Consider the following 22,488-nt stretch of genomic DNA (forward strand, 5'->3'; position numbering starts at 1 on the left):
GACAATGTATTTCCTGTGCCAAATATTAACTTATTATTATTATTTGGACCATGTGTATGTTTGGGAGCATCTGTATTCTCAAGTTAAATGTTAAATAATTTCCTGTAAATCTGTACTGAGAGCCTATAACTATAAAGCTTTAATGATAAGACTGAATAGCCTAGGCCTACCAACAAAGTGGGCGGACTGAGAGCTTTTTTCAGGCTGGACTGAGAAGGATAATAGAAATATTGAAGGCGTGTTGTTGTTGTGAGCTTGCACGGCCCTGTGGCAGGAGGACGGTCGCCATCTCTGGGTAAACACTGTAACCGTATCACGCAGTTGATATTGTAGTGTGTGGATTGAAGCCGTTGCGTACAGTAGCAGCAGCAGCAGGAGGGGTGCTATGCTGCCTGCAACAGCGGACACACACGACTTCAATGCAGGACTGACGCTTTGTTTGTCTCCTGCACATCGGACAGTCACCTCAGATGTTTGGACGCTTCCTCTCACTGGCATTTCGTCTTGTTTGTAAGCTCCGGGGGGAATGGGACTGCATGCTTCGAATAAAATGGGATTTTAATGCTGCAAACAGCGGACGCTTTAGCCTGTGCACAGCCAGGGGACTGTAGTGCGCTTGGTAATGTTTGCCAAGGAATAAAACGGTGTAGCCGAAGGTGCATAACATCTCGTTTCCATGGACAACACGTCCATAATAACACAGGTTGCAAATCCGAAAGAGGAGGAGAGCATTTCTTCAAGTCAAGATAAAGGTAAGGCGCACATATATTGCAAAATGTCACACACACGATTCTTATTTTAACACGCCTGAATTTTGATTTCCAGCCGTAGATTATTTACGTTGTTCGGTTGCCAAATCTGATCTGCAGCCCTCCGTGCAGAGAGGATACTGGGCTCAACAGCAAGCCAGGGAGTATCGACGAAACACCTCCATTGTTCAGCTGAAGCAGAGAAACATTAGGAGCCAGAGCCCTCAGCCAGCCTGTCAGTGTACATCGTGTTTGGAGTGCACTGTCACTTAGTGCTGGGGGCTTATTTTAGCTAAACCAGACCTCATTTAAAATCTTAAACATTTTGCGACTGAGAACGGGATATTTTTTTTATTTGCTTGGAGTGAGCTGGGTTTACTACAGGGGGCGGGTACTCTACTCCTTTTCCCTTGTACTGGCGACATCCCTGTATGCATCACTGGCACTGTAAAATGCCTGCTATACTACCAATAACACCACCAATGATCAGGGGTCAAATCAACAGTTTGGCTATGGTGTATATGAAGAAAAACACAATTTTTAAATTGTATAACATTATTGTGCACATGGCTGTCCCTTCATCAATGTCCCTTCATCAATGTTGTAGAAGGTGATTTTACACATTTATTAGTCCAAAACCCTAATTCCATTGCATATGAATATTTTATACATTTTGTCCATCTTAAAATAAAACCACCTCACTGAAGCAATGAAAATGTTAAAAGCTTGTGCCTCTGAAAACTATTATCTTTTATCAGTATCATCAGCCCCTTTGTACACTGCTTGATGATAAAAACAAACAATTATCATCATGTAACCGATGACAATGTTAACATTGTCAGAAATGTCCACTTCCAGATGTGTAAAGTCCCTGAAAACAGCTCAACAGCTGCTCTACAGATTACAGCGGCTGAACGAAAACACATTTTCTCTCTGTTGTTTTGCACAAGAGTCGCCACTTCACCATGTGGTGATGACATCAACGACAAATCCCCCTCATGAGTCAGGAGCTTTCCAGTTTTCATTAACTTTGAGATTTTCACTAGTCTGTGCAGGCCAGTCACACTTTTTTGATTTGAGTCCAGCACACAAGAAAATCAGGCTGTGGAGTACTTTGTACAAACACATGAGATACACAGGTGTCCATGGACATCACTGCAGGAGGCTATGGTTGTTTGGAGCTCGAGGCTCTGACATTCCTCCACCAGGCACCCATTCCACTGAGCCACAGGGTGCCTGGTGGCCAGAGGGACCACAACTTCCTGCTACACCCAGTGCTATGTTGGAGAAAAGGTCACCTTCCTGCACCACCCTCTGCTGAGTAACACTGACATACAGTACATAAACCACTCTGACTCATTGACCTCGGGGCCGGTGGTCACCAAATGAAGATCTGGAGTTGTTTTCTTTGATAAGTAATTGGACAGTAATATAATTCAAGATCAGAAGGGTGGCTTGGACGTAGCCTCACTTCATCTTCTTTGCTTGAATCTACTCTACGAACATGGATGATCATGGCGGCCAAATCAATTGTGATTTATGTACCACCGCACGTTTCCAATATTTCTTTTTTCCTCATCAGCTTGCTCTAATCCTGTGGTGCCGCCTTGATAATTAAAAGCCATCATAAACAAATCAATGAAAACAATCACTAACAGCAAACACTCTGCTTCATCATTGACTGAAGTAGCATCATCCAGGAAATGTGTTTCTTTTAGCACATTTTGTAATTGCCCACACAGAATTCCCACACTTTCTTTTCTGCAACATCCTGCTCGTCTTGAACAGTAAATCCCAGATGATGTTGAATCCGGCAATTAATCTGGCGGGATAAAACCCAGGGTCAGTCGCTGACCAGAGAGGACACAATACAACACACACACACACACACACACACACACACACACACACACACACACACACACACACACACACACACACACACACACACACACACACACACACACACACACACACACAAACGGCTGTTGTAACACACAAAGTATCACCAGGGAGCTTCCTGAATGGAGTCCCTGGCTATTGGCTCTGTCAAAGCAGACAACAAACAGTGCTTGTTGTCCAGGGCAGTTACTTTGCTCGGGCTGCACTGAAGCCTCAAATTATTACACACACACACACACACACACACACACACACACACACACACACACACACACACACACACACACACACACACACACATGCTGAATATTTCAGGGCACAGGCAGGCTATTTTCAGAGTCCTATCAGTTTCATTCCAAGTAAAGACTTAGTAACTTATTAGAGCTGAGTTTTTTTAGACATTTGGTCAGGTGGAGATTATATCTTTATGCATTATGGATTATGTTAAATGAGGCAAGGATTGGAATCATAATGTGGGTGGTTTCTTTATTTAGACATAGCACATGAATTGGTACAAAATCAATCATGTCATATATATATATATATATATATATATATATATATACACACACACACACACACACACACACACACACACACACACACACACACAAAGGTTATTATTTTTTGTATCATAATGTAGTTTTTCTTCAGCAAAAGCAAGGCCAGATATTTCACATGAACCAGCACATGAGCACATAGAAGGCTGAGAAAACAGCCTTTCTTCTCTCCAAACCCAAATGAGGGTTTTCATTTGGCAGACACTTACTTTTCAGGATCTGATGCAATGAAATGTAATGGCTGGACTAACCACGCACAGGGAGTCACAGGGCAGCCAGCCTCTGTCTCACTCCGCAAGTCATTGAGGCTTTGCTGTGATAACTTCACAGTCCGACAGGTATCAATGGACGAGCTGTTTAACTTAATCAGATTAGGTCAAATCTGAGTTTAGCTCTTCACTGCTGCAGTGTGAGGGATGACAGACATTTAGACTGAAACAGATTATATGTTTAGTTGCTTGAGTTCCTGGTTGACACTTAATTAATTCTTGTAATAATTAGGCTACTCATACACTTGCACTCACACACAAATTGTTAACAGCTTATGATAGCAATGACATACATTTAGCTTTTTACATTTTGGAGTTAAGATTCGGAAAAATTTGGACTGCAACATATTAATTATCAACAAAGACAACACTTGTTAGTGAGATCAGCTTATTGTTGGTTTTGGTCTTTTCATGGGATTTGTTCACAATAACAAAAATGTAGAATACCCGGTATCACCAGTCTTGTTCTTCAAGTGTGCTCGAGTATTGCACAGCAATGTTTTTGTTTTTGTTTTGCTTCTTTCATACGGGTTGATAGTTCTGTAGAACTTACCCTGGAGTCCTTTTTAAAAAAGTGTTTAAAATCACATACTGGGGACAAACAACAAACTTATAGTTTTTCTCCTAAAGCGACATAATGTCATTCCATCCCTGTTATTACTCCAATGGCAGCTCAAGGCTGCATCAAGACAGTGTCACAGAGCCCTTTTAGTGGTCAAGGCACTCTGGCTGTCCTACTACATGTGAATGTCTCTGTATAGTTTCAGACTTTCAGCAGAAGAGGAGGAGGAGCAGCAGCAGGCACTGCTACTATTGGCATGTTAAAATGATTCCCTCAAAGGTTTGTTGGTTAGAAAATATTTGCATTGTCAGAAAGAAAATGAGAAAAAAAAATATTGAAGCTTTACTTGTATATTAATTCGGAGAAAGGCCTGTGATTTCATGCACACTTGGCTTTTGAGGTTATTCCTGGAACACGCTGCTGTACATTAATAAAGTGGTTATGATGTGTGGACCACACCTGCAGGGGTGTGTGCAGCACAGTTAGCGAGGGGAGCTACTGTGAGTTTTGGCTGCCCTGGAGTCCCTGGCACAACCTGCTGCTCTGCAGTGTACAGCACTTTGCTGCTGTGACTGGAATCAAGTGTCGGGAATAGAAGAATTACAATCTTTTTTCTTAGCATACAGTTCACAATCTTCCACCAGTCTTGAGAAGCACATTGGATTGCCATGTGCGTACAGTGAAGTCAATATTCAGTGCACCATTTTGACTGAGAAGAAGATAAAAGCTGGACTCTGAAGTGCAGGTCCTTATTACAGATTTATGAGCCTATTTCAGCCATTGCTGCTCAGAAAAGCTGATTATCTGCACCCCCAGGGAAGTGTTGGTGTGTTGGACACCTCTTCATTACTTTAGTCCAATACTATACTGAGCAGCTGATTGGGAAGAATTGAATGATTTTCTTCCAAGCCTAAGCCTCATGACTGATAAGCTTGTTAACCGTGCGGGACCGGCCTCAGTGTGTGGATGAACATGTTTGAAGTGGAAGTTGGGGGATTGTATTACCGGTAATTTATGTTTTTTTGCAGAATTGCAATCCCACAAACAAGAGGCAATGAAATGTTTTTACAGCTGTAAGTAGCAAATAAATGTGTTGTTGTGGTAACTTTGTGTTGTTGTTGCTCCGCACAGAGCTTGTTTGACGTTGTAAATAACCAGGATGAACTCACCAGCAGAGGATTTCGCATTATGTATCAGCTCATAAACAGTCAGTCATCTGTATGCTCCCTTAGGTGTTTGATGTATCAATCTATTGTTTTAAAAATCTTAGTTTATGTTTATATCTGCCTCATTATGTTTTTTTTGTGGCAGTTTTTTTAAAAGTACTGTCAAGAGAAAAAGCCATTATGCTAATGTTTTTGAAAAATCTGTTTTTATCTAATTATATGAAAGTTAAAGGAATAGTTTAACATTTAAAAAAATACCTTTTATTTACTTTCTTGCCAAGAGTCAAATGAGGAAATTGATACTCATATATTAGGCTACAGCCAGAGTCGGTTAGCTTAGCTTAGCCAAAGACTTACAACAAGGAGTGCTAGTTTGGTTCTGTCCAAGGGGGAAAAAAAACCACCTCGAAAGCTTACTAAATAACCTGTTACTGTATATCTCATGTACAGAAACTGAAGTATAAAAACAAGCAGAGTAAAGCTAGCTGTTTCCCCTGCTTCCATTGTTTATGCTAACCTTTAGCTAGCATTCTGTCACGTCATATGACAAACTTCAACTAAATACCAATATTTCTTTATTAAAAAGTAAAAGAAATTGATTAAAATTATAAAATTAGACTGATCCTGAATGTTATATAGCAGAGTAGCTGCCCTGTAGCTCCTGCCTCTCTTGTGCATTTCGTTAGTGGTGGACTTTGATCCTGACAACTTATTATACAAATTTAAATTTGTTTTGATAAAATGTAATATTGGCTGGCAGACAGTGAGGGTTATCTCTTTTGATACAGTATGCTCTCTCTTTTTTTTTTTTTTTTTTTTTTTTTTTTTTTTTTTTTTTTTTTTCTATTAGGAAGATTTATGTCAGATTTTCACATCCGCTTTCAATAAAGATATACTCTAACATAAATCTGCAAATTTGCCCTTAATTATGATGCAGCCTGTAAAGATCTATGGATTATGAAGGAGATGCAAGCGCACTGCAATTCGTTCCCGAATGGGCCAGAGGGGAAAATAGTGTGGGTTGACTCTTTCTTCATTCCTATACTGGCTGACTGTGAACACTCAAACACTCACTTGCAATTTCAACTGGAAAAAATAAAAGTTCACATCACTGCAGCTGCTCTGAAGTCTCTGCGCTGGCTTCCAGTTTAAAATAGAGCTTTTTACTTGTTTATAAATCTTGTCACAGACTGTATTGTTCATATGCTGCCAGTACTGTATGCATCCAGTAGAGCCCACAGATCCACAGGACTCTGATCCAGCTCCATTGTTGTTGTCCCACATCAGTGTTTCCTCTATGTTGATTTGACCGTGAAATGAACGTGGTTGTTAGAGTGCATGTCAGAGAATAGCGCGGACACACGAGGATAACTAGCCAGTTGAGATGGTGTGTGTACATCCTTGAGAACTGTAAGTCGTATAACTTACAGTATGTTGTCAGTTCATTTAAGCCTGGGTACGGACCTGCTCCCACTGCTAAAAAAAAAAATCCTAAAGGAAACACTGCACATAGACTGTGCTGCTGCTGTAAATACTCACTAGTTCATTAATTAACTCACTGAAAATTGTCCAAAACAAAAACACTATGTACCTCTGTTTGAGTAATATTTGCTAAAAACTACAGTTTTAAGATGTACATCGTCTGTAGCAAGCATTGGGCTTTGGGCACAGACAGGGTAGGGTGAAAGTATTAAAAGACGGCCTAAAACATTGTTGGTGTTGGTCTTTTCAAGAGATTTGTGGAAGGAGACTCTTAGAGACTCAACATTTCTCTGCTCTCAGTGAAGTATTTTGTTATTTTGTTAGTTGGTTCTGCTGCACAGCATTTTTCTGGGCCTCTTTTTATGTCTGTGTGCTTTGGATTGTATGTTTGATGGCATTGTGGGAAGGTTTTATGTTTGAATGTTGCCTCAAGTCTAGCTCATACGACGATGTGGTTGCTTGTTTTGGAGCAAACTCTACTTCAAAATGTCCAGCATGGGCTGTGAAGGCTTTCAAGTAGATTCTTTATGAAAAAAAATGACATTGTGCCTTGTCGACCTCCATCCTGAGCACTGATGTGTTGTGGTTGTAATGTAGTTTATATTGATTTGAATGACAAAATATGCATTTTAGTGCTGATAACAGAACTCCATCCATCCATACTAAGCGTCTTGTGTCCATTTCAGCTTTTAGCTTAATTGACTGCAGCTGTCGGTGACTTTTAACTCTTCAAACTTCCCCTAATTCAGTACAGAAGCAAAAACGACTGACACTCAGTGCATGCTTGTCGTGCTTTGATTTGAACGCACAGCATTGTTGTGGGTTTACATCACTTTTCCCTTTGCTGTATATCTTGACACAACGGCATTCAATGGCTTTGAATGAGTAAAGACCATTATTAATGGACGCAGCAGCCTGGATGCTGCTGTTTTAAAGCCTGTTTCTAACAGGGCTGTTGAGCGTGGACCCGATGGGCCACAAGTGTGTGTGTGTGTGTGTGTGTGTGTGTGTGTGTGTGTGTGTGTGTGTGTGTGTGTGTGTGTGTGTGTGTGTGTGTGTGTGTGTGTGTGTGTGTGTGTGTGTGTGTGTGTGTGTGTGTGTGTGTGTGTGTGTGTGTGTGTGTGTGTGTGTGTGCTCTAGGTACCCAGCCTGGCTCAGACAAGGGGATGGCCTTTCTGCATATTTTGCCCTCTTCTGGCTGGCATTCATCACCAGTAATTGGCTATCTAAAAGGGAGATCATGTTTTGTACATAATGATTTTCTGTCACCCTTCCTGGTTTATGCTGCATGCCAGTTTGTCAGAAGAGCATAAAAGGCTTATACCTTTTTAAATAGATAAGCTAAGAATAAGCAAATTCATGAGTATGGAGGCTGTAAAAGACACAGAGGCATTTTTTCATCTTCTCCAGAGGTAAAGGTGAATACTGTTTAGCTGTGAATCCCAAGGGGCACTAAGTAGGACATGCTGTGGGTGGATATGTAGAGATGAACGCCTCTCAGAGAGCAGAGGCATGAGAAACTAGCAGCAATACACAAGCAAGGAACACATGTTGGTGTGAGCACATGCTCACCAATACACACGCACACACACACTCACTCACTTACTCACTCACACACACACACACACACACACACACACACAGAAATACATGACCTACTTGTTAACTGTCTTTCCATTCATAGCAAGCAGCGTTTTGATAAATCTGATTTACTGAAAAATATGCAATTTGTTGTTTTGATGCCTGCCACGTTCACGGGTGCTTTTGTATTTGAGAATAAAACTTAAAGTGATGGTTCGGAGTAATTTCACCCTAGGGTCCTTTGCACCAAGACCTCGAGCCAAACACCCCCCCAGAAGCTTTTTTCACCTGGGTCTAACATTGGGAGAGTTAGCGTAGAGTAGCGTTATCAGCTGAATAGTTTAGCGCAGGGGCTAATGGACCCACGTTTGTATCTTGTAATTTACCCCACTAATAATGCCCGAAATGATACCAAACGTCTACAGTAGTACAAATAGGTTATGCACTCATAAAACGATGGATTGGAAAGTTTGTAAGTACACCAGAAGTATATGTAATTAACACTTGCCTGCTGGCTTCTGCTTTCTGCTGTTGTTGCTGCTGCAAGACGAGTGCTTAGGGCCGTCTACAAATTACAACACAGAAAAGAGATGCAACAAAAAAATTTATTTATTTAACTTTTTTTTTTTAAAGTAAGTGCTGTAGTATAACTAGCAGGAGACAAGTAATAATTGAGGTAAGTTTGGAGACATTACCTTATTTAATCATTAAATTAATAAATATTTTTGTTGTATCTCTTTTCGGTGTTGTAATTTGTAGACGGCCCTAAGCACTCGTCTAACTGCAGGTAGCAGCAGCAGCAGCAGCAGCTAGCAGAAGAGAGCAGGCAAGTGTTCATAAACTTCTGGTGTACTTACTTTCCAATCCATTGTTTTATGAGTGCATAACCTATTTGTACTACTGTAGATGTTTGGTATCATTTCGGGCATTATTAGTGGGGTAACTTACAAGATACAAACGTGGGTCCATTAGCCCCTGCGCTAAGCTATTCAGCTGATAACGCTACTCTACGCTAACTCTCCCAATGTTCGACCCAGGTGAAAAAAGCTTCTGGGGGGATGTTTGGCTCGAGGTCATGGTGCAAAGGACCCTAGGGTGAAATTCCTCCAAACCATCACTTTAAAGGGGCCTTCCACTGAATTTACCCACTCGTCACAGGCAGTAGCCCTACTAAAGCCCCCCCCCGCCCCCAAAAAAAAATTTTAAAATTGTGCCCCAAAAAAAAAACAAAACCCACCCTTTTTTTTTTTTTTTTTGTTTTTTTTAAAAAAAGAAGAAAAACAAAGAGTTACAATGAGGTGGTCATTTACCAGACAGTGAGAGTTTAACGAAAATATGCTCTTGTTTGCATTGTTGGAAATGTAGGATCCAGTGTTTTTTTAGCTTGATCCTCCGCTGCTTCAATTTGATCTGTCTCTTGTAAGTTCCCGAATTTTATGGAAGATCAATACTAAATTGTTGGAGTTCCCCTTTAAATTTCCCTCTGCTCACTGGATCAACTTTCAGGATCAATTTTACAGCTGCACGGACAGCATCTCTGGGGTCATCAAGTGTACAAGCATGTCCACATTCAAGAGAAGCCTGAAGACAGGCCTTTAATTTCATTTAACATTAAATCGTCTAATGTTTTTTTAACCAACAGACAGGCATGGATGATTTCCCATCAGTCACCGAGCCTCTGGCATTGAGTGAACAGTTGTAGATGAGAATATAAAAAGATATATAAATAATAAACTGCTGCAGCCCCAAACAACGTGGGCTGTGTTGCTGCTGGTTGCGTAACTCCAGCAGAATATTCAGTCAGTCCCTCATTATTTCTCCCTGAGCTCTCAGTGGGTTGATTCCCCCGCGCTTGTCATCTCCTTCATTACGCCGAGCACTCAAGAAGCAGTACCCCACCCCACCCCCACTGGGGGCTGCAGGCAGCGCCCACACCGCTGTACAGCTAAGGCAGGACAGGAAAGCAAGGGCAGACCCACCCACATCCGTGTCAGGGTTCATGGCAGCAGCAGGGAGAATTTATACCTTGCAGTACGACATGGCTGCCAACCAAGTGGTTTATGTGTTTAAATCTCAGCAAACCATGTCTTGACTTCAAATGTAACTGGGTTATTGAGTGAATGTCAATTACATAAGGTCATGTAGGATATATATATATATATATATCCTTCCGGATAAGTATGAAAATAAAGCCAGAGGGGCAGATGAGGGTCAGTCTTTGAGTGTATAGTACCGCCACAGGCACCAGCTGTCTGTGTAGTGAAGTAAGGAGGCTTAATGGGAGTTTATTTTATCATACTGTCCTAATATTGCCTTGATGGTCTTAAGGTGTAGACACATATAGCCGACGGCCGACCGTTGACAGAAAACCCCGTCGATATGATTAGTTGCGTCCCTGAGGTCCAAAAAACTGCCACAGAATAGACCAAAAAGACGAGAGGAGACGAGACGTAATACATCTCCATAACAGCAGGCGGCGCTAATCTGTAATGTTGCCCAAGAAATGAAAACCGGCAGCTGATTGGACGAACGCGTCACATGGGTTTGTTTTCTCCGGAAATTCAAAGCCAGACTGTCATGGCGGCTGTTCAGAATACGATCTCATATTGTACTAAAATAGTTCACTGAAACAGGTTTCTGAAAACATTTTAAGCAAGAAATAGGCCATGCATTTGCTGAATCCGTCTTCATTTCAGCTCAACAATGGTCAGTTTAAAAGATTTTGAGAGACTGTAGTCACCTCATCCCGCTCGTCATTTCCGGGTGAGTCCCGGCTACCCTGCCGCCGACCGAACATGTCAGGTCGGCCAAAATGAACGCCGACAGCCCCCCAGACTGACAACGGCACGGGACACACCAAACAAATTTGAGTCACTGACCTCGCCAGACTGTCTAACGGTCGATAATCGGCCTGGTGTGTCAGCGCCCTTACACATAACCCACCGAGGACCTCGGAACTGTGAACACACACAGGCTGAAGTGTCAGGCTCAGCTCATCTGATGCTACCTAACTCCACTCAGCTGTTTGGATTGTGTGTGTGTGTGTGTGTGTGTGTGTGTGTGTGTGTGTGTGTGTGTGTGTGTGTGTGTGTGTGTGTGTGTGTGTGTGGACACATATTCAAGTGTATTGTTAAGCAGATGCTCTTTGGAGTATTATTATTATGTAATATTGTTTTGGAAACTGATCTGTTGTAATTATCATCACCTCTCTTGGTGGGATTTTCCCATGTGCAGAAACATTCAATAATCAGATTTTTGGGATGAACTAAATAATAGTGACTGTAGCTCAGTTGGTGTAAAGGGTTAGCACTAAGTTGCCGGATTGGAGGCTCATGAAGTCCACATGTCCAAATGTGCTTAAAGTGATGGTTCGGAGTAATTTCACCCTAGGGTCCTTTGTACCATGACCTCGAGCCAAACACCCCCCCAGAGGCTTTTTTTGGGAGAGTTAGCGTAGAGTAGCGTTATCAGCTGAATAGCTTAGCGCAGGGGCTAATGGACCCACGTTTGTATCTCATAAGTTATTAATAATGCCCGAAATGATACCCGAAATGATACCAAACGTCTACAGTAGTACAAATAGGTTATGCACTCATAAAATGATGGATTGGAAAGTTTGTAAGTACACCAGAAGTTTATGAACACTTGCCTGCTCTCTTCTGCTCTCTGTTGCTGCTGCTGCTACCTGCAGTTAGACCAGTGCTTAGGGCCGTCTACAAATTACAACACCGAAAAGAGATACAACAAAAATATTTATTAATTTAATGATTAAATAAGGTAATGTCTCCAAACTTACCTCAATTATTACTTGTCTCCTGCTAGTTATACTACAGCACTTACTTAAAAAAAAAAAGTTAAATTAATAAATATTTTTGTTGCATCTCTTTTCGGTGTTGTAATTTGTAGACGGCCCTAAGCACTCGTCTTACAGCAGCAGCAACAACAGCAGAGAGCAGAAGCCAGCAGGCAAGTGTTATTTACATAAACTTCTGGTGTACTTACAAACTTTCCAATCCATCGTTTTATGAGTGCATAACCTATTTGTACTACTGTAGACGTTTGGTATCATTTCGGGCATTATTAGTGGGGTAACTTACAAGATACAAACGTGGGTCCATTAGCCCCTGCGCTAAACTATTTAGCTGATAACGCTACTCTACGCTAACTCTCCCAATGTTCGACCCAGGTGAAAAAAGCTTCTGGGGGGGTGTTTGGCTCGAGGTCATGGCGCAAAGGACCCTAGGGTGAAATTACTCCAAACCATCACTTTAAGCGAGACAGTGAATGGCTGAACTGGCTCCTGATGTATGTGGATGACAAAAATGGAAGTTATTTTAGACAAAAGAATCTGCTTAATGTATGTCATGCGAAATATATTGATTCAAAAACCATTTAGAATATTTATCAAGCAAAATGTGACGGTTTGCTGGTTCTTGCTGTTTTATAGTATTGTAAACTGAAAGTCTTTGCGTTTTAGGCTGGTGGTCAGACATTTAAGCAATTTAAAGACATTTCCTGACATTGTAATAGGCCTTTAAACAAATAATAAATTATAAACTAAAAGACAACGTCTACAGTTATTCTAGCAGCTCTGTGCTTCTGTATTCATCTGTGCTTTGAGCCAAATGCTAATGTCAGCATGCTCACAATGACCATACTTCCATGCTTAAAATAGCAATGTTTGCCGTGTTTCCCATCTTAGTTTATAATCAGCGCCAAACAGCAATGCCATTAGTTTTGCTGGTATTTGGTCACAAACCAAAGTATTGGACACATTAAAAAGTTGACCTGATCATAGCGCTACATGAAAAATCAGGGGATCACCAAAGTTCCTACAATTCATCAAAAGGGGAGCATAAATGTCCGTACCAAATTTAATGGCAATCCATCCGATAGTTGATGAGCTATTTCCATTCAGAACCATAGTGGTGGACTGACATTGCCATGCCGCTAGCATGGCACATAAAAAAGCCAAATATTTGCTGGTTTCAGCTGCCTCAATGTGAAGAATTACTGCTTCCCTTTGTTTTATGTAATTGTAATTTGATATCTTTTGGGGTTTGGACTATTCATCAAACGGAACAAGCTCTTTGAAGATGAAACCTTGTGCTGTTGGTATGGAGACGCGTATTTTTGTACATTTAATACAATGAAGGGATAATTAGAAAATAGTCAAGAGATGAGTGCATGTAGTCATTACTGTTGTCTCAGTCCCCGTCTAAAGTTAAGAAGATAAAAGTGTTTCCTTTCTTAGCATCCCAATTGGAAGTATAGTGTATGCTGCAGGGATTCCTTCCACAGTGTTAGTTTGCTGACACAGTGCACAACAAGGAGTTCCCCCTCACTGCTTCTTGTCTGTTGCTGTTAAGGATAGCCGGGGACTGAAACAGCTTTTTTTCAGGTGCTCACTCGGTCTCTGAGTGGTGTCAACTTGGGATCCCAGGCATCAGGCTAATAGTACATTATCTGTTTGTGCATGTGTGAAGAGTACTGTTATTCACTTGGCTGCAGCCAAACAAGTATTTTATTACATGGTGTTATAGCCTACTTTTAATGCAAACTCCCGATCCTCAAGATCTCACTCAATTTTGGCTGTTGGTGTCTCCTTGCCATGATGTCAAGTCATCACTGTGTCAGGAAGGCTTGTTCTTCTGTTATACTGTAGCTTTGAAAAGCAGAGATAGCATGGAAATCCCTGTGGCTCATGGCTGTTTTATTTCAGTGTGTGTCAAGTACCCAGCTGTGCCATTTAAAACCGGCCTGTTTTCCATCTGAATTATTTAAGCTACACCTTCACATGGACCATTCTCATATTTACCTTCATGCCCCCCAGGTACTGTACACTTTACCTGCCTGGCTGGTCAACTAACTGTTGCTGGAGTGCAGCTCAAGGTCTGTCACATAGGCACTATCAATACCAATACATTATAGAATATATTATTGTGCTCATTCAGGTGTGCTCACGTTCAGATCAAATAAAGTGGTGTAGATCGGGGGTTTCCTGCCTTTTTTTTTCTCTTTTTTTTAACTGAAGAACATTTTTATACTGATAATGTTGTTCTGGACCAGCCAACCCGGAGGAACAATTCAGCACAGAACACACCAAATTCAATTTAGTTAATTAAAATACCCTGCAAATGTTACGAGATCTTCAGCCTAGGTGTTGGCATGTTTAAAACCTAGTGTTTATTAACCGATCTGACTTTGTTTGTTGTAACAAATCCCAAATCTCAGCATTTAACCCTGTGAGCACAATCTTCAGAACTAATAGAAATGAAAGGTGTGGGAAGAAAACAATAAAAAATTGTATGTTGTGATTGTTTTGCGACGATTTTTAAAATCGATTCTTTTCCCTAGAATAAATGTTTTTTTTTAACAATGATTTACCTAAATATTTTCTGTTGATACGGTACTGCCAACGGCGACTACATCATATCAGTTTCCAACAAAACTGAACTAAAGCAGAAAATGCATATTATGTTCTTCTTTACAAATGAAATAAATGTCAGACTGACTGACTGACATGTGATGTGCATTCCTTTTAGATAACAATTAGTTTTTAGAAATGTCTCATGATATATTGTCTCAACTTTTGTTTTTGTTAAAGAAGGAATAAAAAATCACAATACTTAATACTATCGAATCGCAATACTACTAGAATTGCAATAAATGAAAATCGCAATACAAATCGAATCGGCACCCATGTATTGTGAAAGCATCGGATCGGGACAAAAGCATATCGTTCCAGCCCTAAGAAATGAGATGCAAAGCTATGAAAATAAGCCCCAAGTTGTAATAAACCTGAATTAACCTTTACTTGTTTGCCCTGCTGCTTTGCTTCCCCAGAAGCATTTGGCTCAGGAGTGATGAATGTCCTGACATAAAACTTTTGAGACTTCATCCAGCCAGCTAAACTTCAACCTATGTTGTATTTTAAATGTGGCATCATGTGATTTGACTGTGCGCTACATTGTGTGCTTTTAAAGCTACAGTAAAGGAGGCCACCTCAAGAGTCTTGAGCTAAGCCGGCGATCATATTCCCTCTCAGAGCTTGGCATTTGTCCACGCTCTGGGTCATGGGGTGATTATCTCTTCCTGTCAGGAATGCTGAGAATTTCCTGCATTTTCTCCATCTTCCGGCCTCGTTAGTGGTTGTGCATGAACATGTGACAGAGAGCCTGGGCCCCAGCTGGCTCTGATTGACCAGACAGCCTTCTATCACTGTTACCTAACGTTCAACAAGACCACTAGCACAGGCAATGCTATAAAGGGATGTTTTTTTTAAGCTCTCACATCAAGGGAATATGCTGATTGAATAAAATGTATTCAGTGGGTAAATAATTCTGCACCTGCTCGGAAGAGGCTTCAGCTTTGGCCTCATATCTGTCTCTCTCTCTGTCTCTCTTTTTTTTTTTTTTTTTTTTTTTCTCTCCCTAGGAGCTTTTGTTAGATAAAAGCAGTTGCATGCAACACCCTTTACTTAGATTTTAGTGAGGTGGATCCCTTATTAGCAGAACTGCAGACTGTCAGTTAATTCCTGGGTGCTTTTTAGTGTCTCATTTGACTGATTTAACTTGTGTTTGTGCAGGCCAGGCCTCCTGTGTTCTTAATGGCAAATGTTGCACTTTAACCTTTTGCTGTTATTCTCAGTGCATTACTATTATGCATGGCGAGCCGACTCCAGTCACATTCCTGAGCAAGGACATTGACAGAAAAAAAGTTTGTGTCGGTCTGTGAAGTATGTTGTTTGTTGATCACTGCACAAGTGGCCCTTTGCCTAAACATACGTACGTGCGTGCGTGCGTGCGTGCGTGCGTGCGTGCGTGCGTGTGTGCTCGATCTCCGGCAGCAGTCAACTCCCAGCTATGTTGTTTGTGTCAAAGGGAGAAAGGAAAGCTCTGTTTGTGTAGGGTGGTTGTACAGGAGGGGTGGAGTCAGAATCAGACTCAAGTATAGGCTGTCTCGCCACAGTGACTCTCCCCACCAATTCTACACCCTTTTCTTCCCTTCCAAGCTCCCTCTCCTTTCTTTCTCGAGCTCTCGCACTCCCACCTGCTTTTTTGGGGCAGTTTCAAGGGTAGCAGACCAGGGCGGGAAATGTAGACTGTCTCAAAATGGAGGAGCGAAGTATGACATCAAAGAGTTTGAGGCCAACATTAAGGAGAGTGAGGGAAAACTCAGGGTCCCTCCAAACTGGAAACTTACTATCTCAAATGGTCCAATCACTCAAATTACAACTCTTTATTTTAAATAGTTTTGGTTTTATTTGCCCAAGTTTTGGGTCTCTGGGATTTCTGTTGCCACCCACAATGCAATGGAAGTGAATGCAATTTTGTTAATGGAGCTCAACACATTAAAAATTAAACTTTAAAATTCTAATAATTCTCTTACTAATGGCTCATAATTGATCATAAGTATATTACTTATTAACCTTTAACAAAGCCATTAGATACACAAACTTTGAAACCTTAATAAAAAGTGCCTTTATTCGTTAGAAAATGGTGCACATTGTTCAATGCTATTTGCACCACAAAGTATATTCAAATTAAAACAAATCTGCTATGCCAGTTCACACTATTTGGGTGAACCAACCCTTCACATTTTATAGTTCATGGTTTTTTTTAAGGTCGTGCCACAATAAAAAAGGGCATATGTATTTAATTCCACCACAAGTCCTGGCGACTTAACAAGGTGTGTGTGTGTGTGTGTGTGTGTGTGTGTGTGTGTGTGTGTGTGTGTGTGTGTGTGTGTGTGTGTGTGTGTGTGTGTGTGTGTGTGTGTGTGTGTGTGTGTGTGTGTGTGTGTGTGTGTGTGTGTGTGTGTGTGTGTGTGAGTGAGAGAGATTAGTAACCTTGCTCTTATGGGTTAATGCTTTCAGTGTGTATGTTGTTTTTCCTTTTCTCTAATCAGATGAATTCCTATCGTGTACAATCATGCTTATAACGGTAAACATTCAAGTTTACTTTTAAATCCCCAGACAGAGAAATATACAGTCCATACTTCTTGTCAGTGTACTTTTATTAGTTTGCTATAGCTGCAGTAAGTGCATCAGGTCTACAAGGGCAGAACATCTCCTTCACTTACCACGCAGGTTATATAGCACAGCATGTTGCCTTCCTGTTCCTACCATATAGCTGTGTTTGTTTACCCAAGTGTTGCTTCTCGGGAACATCTATCGGCAAAGAGCAAAACCAGCGGCGTGCTTTGGACTACAAAGACGGGAGAAAACAAAGAAGACGAACTGCCTGCAGCCTGTCAGATCCAGTAGGAGCAACCCAAGGATAGTTCCAGACGTCAATCTGAAGGCTCTCAGAACACGAGCAGGCTGCACACAGCCTCAGCATGCATGGCTAACTGGGCCGAGTGTGTCACACGGCTGTATGAACACGTTAACAAGACGGCAGCAAATAGGGGCGCTGTGTGATGGCCGCTCCAAGGCACCAAGATGATGATTCCAGCTAAAGTCAGCCCATGGACACTTCAAAGTTCTGAACAGATTTGGGATTTCCATGCCTAGAAATTACCTTCGAAGCAATTAAACTGGCAGAATTTCTACTTTAAGAACACCTCAGGATAATTGCACTGTCAGATTTAGCCTTTGTGCTAGTGCTTCCCAAATTTCTATTTTTATCCACTCATCCTCACAGAAAATATAGTACAGAAAATATAAAAATTATAATCCGTGACAGAACATTTATGGAGTCCTACAGACCATTCGAGCAGCTTGTTTCTCCTGTCAGTGTGAAAGCAGGCCATGGGTTTCAGAGGCAGTGAAGGAGGAATTATGTAACCAGGGACCTTTTTATGTGTATGTTGTTTTCTCCCCGGATCTTTGCAGCCCTCTGCCACTGATCAACCCTGCTTCCCAAGCATAGGTTATTGTCAAATAATAGAAATGGTTTAAAATATAGAATCTACTGCATGTGTACAGTCATTTTCAGTCTTGATTGGACATTAGGGGTCTCTTTAATGTCTCTTCTTTCTTTTATTGTCATATGTTCGTCCTCTTTCTCTCACATATTTGATATTTATGTGTCTATCTTGCTCTCGCCTTCTTTCTTGATGTTAATTAACTGGACTACCTTCCCAAAGGACAATCCAATGACGGCTATTTTTGTCCCTGTGCTCCCTCGCTGTGCTGTACAACATACATCTCGGCCCCTTTTGTCACAATAATGCGATGATGCATGTGAAACAGTCGGTCTGCAACGTTGAATGTCCCTTCTGTCTTTTTCTTTTAAAGGCTTTTAAACATACTGTATGATGCCTATTGTTATGTGTTGGTATAAACACATTAACTCCAATAATGTCAGAGTTTTTTTTATTCAACTATATTTATTTGACAGCTCTAGTTATTAATTACTTTACAATTTAAGTTTTTACCAACAAAACATATAATATGCTTATGAAGCATTGTATTATTCTCTACACACAAAATTATTATAATTTTATTACCTGACAGCACATAAAACAGTATATACAATTATATATAACTCTCTCTTCATTGAGCACTTTACATGGAGTCCATTTTGCGATTGATACCACTTTCATATCTGCCTGCCAATATGAAGCTATAGGACACTTAGCTTAGCTAAGGGCTTAGAAATGTTAAAACAACAATTTGTCTTTTTACATTGTATTACTTTGGACAGAGCCAAGCTATCTGATTCTAGTCTAACCTAAGCTAACTGTCTGCTAGCTGTAGCTTTACATTGTACGGACAGATATGAGAGTGGTATCGATCTTTTCATTTAATTTTCCAAGAGAAAGCAAAGAAAAAAGTGTATTTCCGAAAATGTTAAAGTATTTGTGCTGTAGCATTCTTAATGCTGGAATTTTACCTGTAACACCGCATTTTTACAATGTTTTATTGCTACTTAAGTACAACTTCTGAATACTTCCTCCACCACTGGCTGGCATATCCAAATAACCTCACTCTTTCTTTCATTATCTCTTACAGTCTCCCAGTCCAACAGCAGCCTAAAGAAACATCGCAGCCGGAGCATTTTCAGCCCCTTCTTCTGCTGCTTCCGCAACTACAATGAGTACCACGTGGAGCCACCACCCGCCAACAACAAGACACCTTCTCTGCCCCCACCGCCAGAGGAGAATGGAAGTCCTCCCAAGGTGATACTCATTTTTCTCCCATATAGTTATTGGTCAGATTCCAAATTCCACACAATTTGCATCCACGTGACTAAAAACAAAACCTTGTGGGAATTAGTTGATATTTTATGACAGGAATCCTAGTTAGACTGGAGAGATCCAGTAACGAGTAACATTTGTTTGATTTTGTTAGGATTTGCCTTTTCCTGCAGAGAGCTGAGGCTGAGGCGCTGTGCAGCCTCGCTGAGATCCACTGCTTGAAAATATGGGCTTGCTTCCCATCTCGCATTCTTCGATATCTGCCTACACACACAACCGCACACACAAAATAACACACAGCACGCAGAGCACGCTGAGGAGCTCAAAAGACACACACGCACTCGCTTGCTCTTTCTGGCAAGTCTTACCATATACCCATGACAACACATGTACGCACACACACATGCACACATAACTGCTTTAATCCCCATAAAGTGGGCCTTGTGTGTGTCCGATGTGATGGATTGCTTGGCACCCATGCTTCCCCCTCTCCTCACACACACTCTGACCAGTGTAGTGAGGATGTGTGAAGCGAACGTTCTGGCTACGGAAAAAGGCGCCAAACCTCCGAGCTCCTCCGCAAACACGGTGTTCTGCTGCCAAGGCAGGTACACTTGGCTATAAATGGAGCGGAGTCCTATCACATTTCCACTCCTGTTTACCTGTAAATGTCTCTCATTCAGGGGAGGAATGTGTGGCCCTTTACAGACACTATACATGTGGTCAGCGCTGACCCGCTCTGGACCCCCTCCTGAACAAATGAGTTCACATTAATTTAGAGTGAACCTCGCGAACCTCACCATAAAAAGCCTTGTTATAGTGCGCGGCTAATTTTGGAGTCCCTCCCAGCAGTGTACTGTTGCTGGATTTCTGGCCAGCCCGTGTTTGTTACTATGGCAGCTCTGTTTGTTTTTGAGCAAGTTGTTCTGACTTTCTATCACAGTGTGTACTATATGTCCCTTTCCCTCTTTTTCTTCCTGCACATTTGTTAATTAGAATATAGATGTTTTCAATTTCTTCCTCGCAAAGATTTTTCACTGTTTTGCTTTTGCTCTTTCTGTTGTTACCACCCTCTCTCTCTCTCTCTCTCTCTCTCTCTCTCTCTCTCTCTCTCTCTCTCTCTGTTTATTTGCTCCAGTGTGACCAGGTCCAGATCATCCCCATCCCCAGTGTATGTATTATTATCTTTAATTTTTTCTTCATCTCACTCAATCACAGTAACCTCTTCTCTCTGCTCTACTGTTCTTCATCATTCCATCTGCATGTTGTTAGAAAGAAGTAATCTAAATCTATTTATTATCATATGATTTATTTCTGGCTTTATCCTTTTGTCCATTTCTCCTGAGTTCCTCCAATCACTGGAACAGAACATGAGATTGATTTCCTTATTAGATCAAATTAATTGAATCTTACACTAGACCTTTACAGCTGCAGTTTGGTTTAACAAATGGATAACTTGCCCTTAAAACACTTAAATTAGCATTTGTCTGTATTGAGCAAAATTACATTGTGATTAAGCACTCAGTGTCTGTCCATTAGAAGGGGGGCTTGATGGTTTAAATTATTTGTACTCTATCTGACATTCACTTTGTGCTGAAGCGCTATTCATTTAGCTATTTTGGAATCTACGCTGTGCCTGTGATTTACTGTAATTTAGGATATTCACACTCACAGTATCCCACATCGCAGCCAAGCTTTGAACTACACCACCCAGCAGACACCTCCTTTCAATGGCAAGAAGTGCATGTGGCGTCTGCTTTTTGTATTCCTGGCAGGCTCGAGGGCCAGGACTCTGAGAGGCGACTTAAATAACTCGAGCTGACCCGGGCATGTTGTCTGCGTCACTCTTTACTGTAACGCAAAACAACATCAAGTAGACAAACAAGACATCTCTGAAACTCGCGGTTTCTGTGTCTTACTGCAAAAATACAAAAGTATCACAGTCATAATACCACGCCAAAAAGCCAAAAATACACATGCATACTAATAAAGAGTACAACACTTTAACCCATTGACTGTAAATATTAATGGACAATGCATCGAAGTGCTGCAAATGCGGAAGTGCCTTAAACCTGCATTCTATCTGAATTCCGGCAGGGGGCGACACGTGCGGTTTCTGTAGAAGTCTATGAGAAAGTGACCCACTTTATTACCTCAGTGAACATTTTCATAATGAGTTTATGGTATCAATCACTAGTTTTAAGTCTTCTGCAACACAGAATGATGTTAATTTTTTGAATTATGTTCTCTTTGATTTTAAAATCGGCGATAAAGCAGGGGGTGTTTTAGGGCGTGGCTATGATGTGATTACCAGTGAAAGTGTGTAACGTAACATAGAGTGTAAGGGCTGCTCCCTCACTCCTCCCTCTCGTCTAAAATCATCACATCCGCAACCAGGATGGCTGCGCCCGTAACAGCAAACTCGGCGACTGATAGCAGATCTCCACAAACCAATGGGTGACGTCACACATGCGCTGTCCATTAATATACAGTCTATGCTTTAACCCCGTCCTACTAAGCATTAAATATACACTTAATAAATGGTTTATAACCAACTATGTATAATATATTTGGCAACAGTTCTTATTTTTTCAATGAAGCAATCATAACTGTAACTTTGAAATATCCGTCAACTCAAGACCCAATAACGACATAACTTCTGGAGCTTTTAGCTACATCTCATGGCCTTCATCAGCGGATGGAGTTTTGGGATTGAAGAAGTATTTACTGATAAATAATTACATTATGAAGGCATTTACTTCAAGTACTTATTCCATAAAATAAAAGTGTTACGGCCATTATGAACACCAATTTTAATTTACTGTAGCACACTTTGATTACTCCATACTCCCACTTATTCTGTCCATATAATCCCCAAATCCAAAAATATATAAAAAAAATACCGTGTGAATATAACTTTAATTAGCTCCCTTTTAGATGGGATAGAAGTGTATTCCATATTCTTTTATGATTCTAATTTTGAGCACCAAAAAACACCACAAAACAAACTGGCACTGAAACGTACTTATCGCCTACTTTTGTCATCATTGTTTTCAAATAGTAGAAATATTA

At 41.0% G+C, this 22,488-nt stretch overlaps 1 protein-coding gene across 3 annotated transcripts in view; it reads left to right on the forward strand.

Annotated features, from left to right (window-relative positions):
* Positions 1-217: 217 nt before the first annotated feature.
* The window catches only part of ctdspla (CTD (carboxy-terminal domain, RNA polymerase II, polypeptide A) small phosphatase-like a), a 32,467-nt gene continuing 10,196 nt past the window's right edge, over positions 218-22,488 (forward strand). The window contains exons 1-3 of one of the 3 annotated variants that reach the window (XM_039790543.1): positions 218-752; positions 19,232-19,398; positions 20,564-20,587. In XM_039790543.1, the coding sequence (XP_039646477.1) occupies positions 677-752; positions 19,232-19,398; positions 20,564-20,587 (267 nt within the window). In that variant the 5' untranslated portion in view covers positions 218-676. Of the gene's footprint in view, positions 753-19,231; positions 19,399-20,554; positions 20,588-22,488 lie in introns of all 3 variants that reach the window. The other 2 variants (XM_039790542.1, XM_039790544.1) reach the window with 2 other exon arrangements.

The sequence above is a fragment of the Perca fluviatilis genome, chromosome 22 (assembly GCF_010015445.1).
Source record: "Perca fluviatilis chromosome 22, GENO_Pfluv_1.0, whole genome shotgun sequence".
Taxonomy (NCBI): Eukaryota; Metazoa; Chordata; class Actinopteri; order Perciformes; family Percidae; genus Perca; species Perca fluviatilis.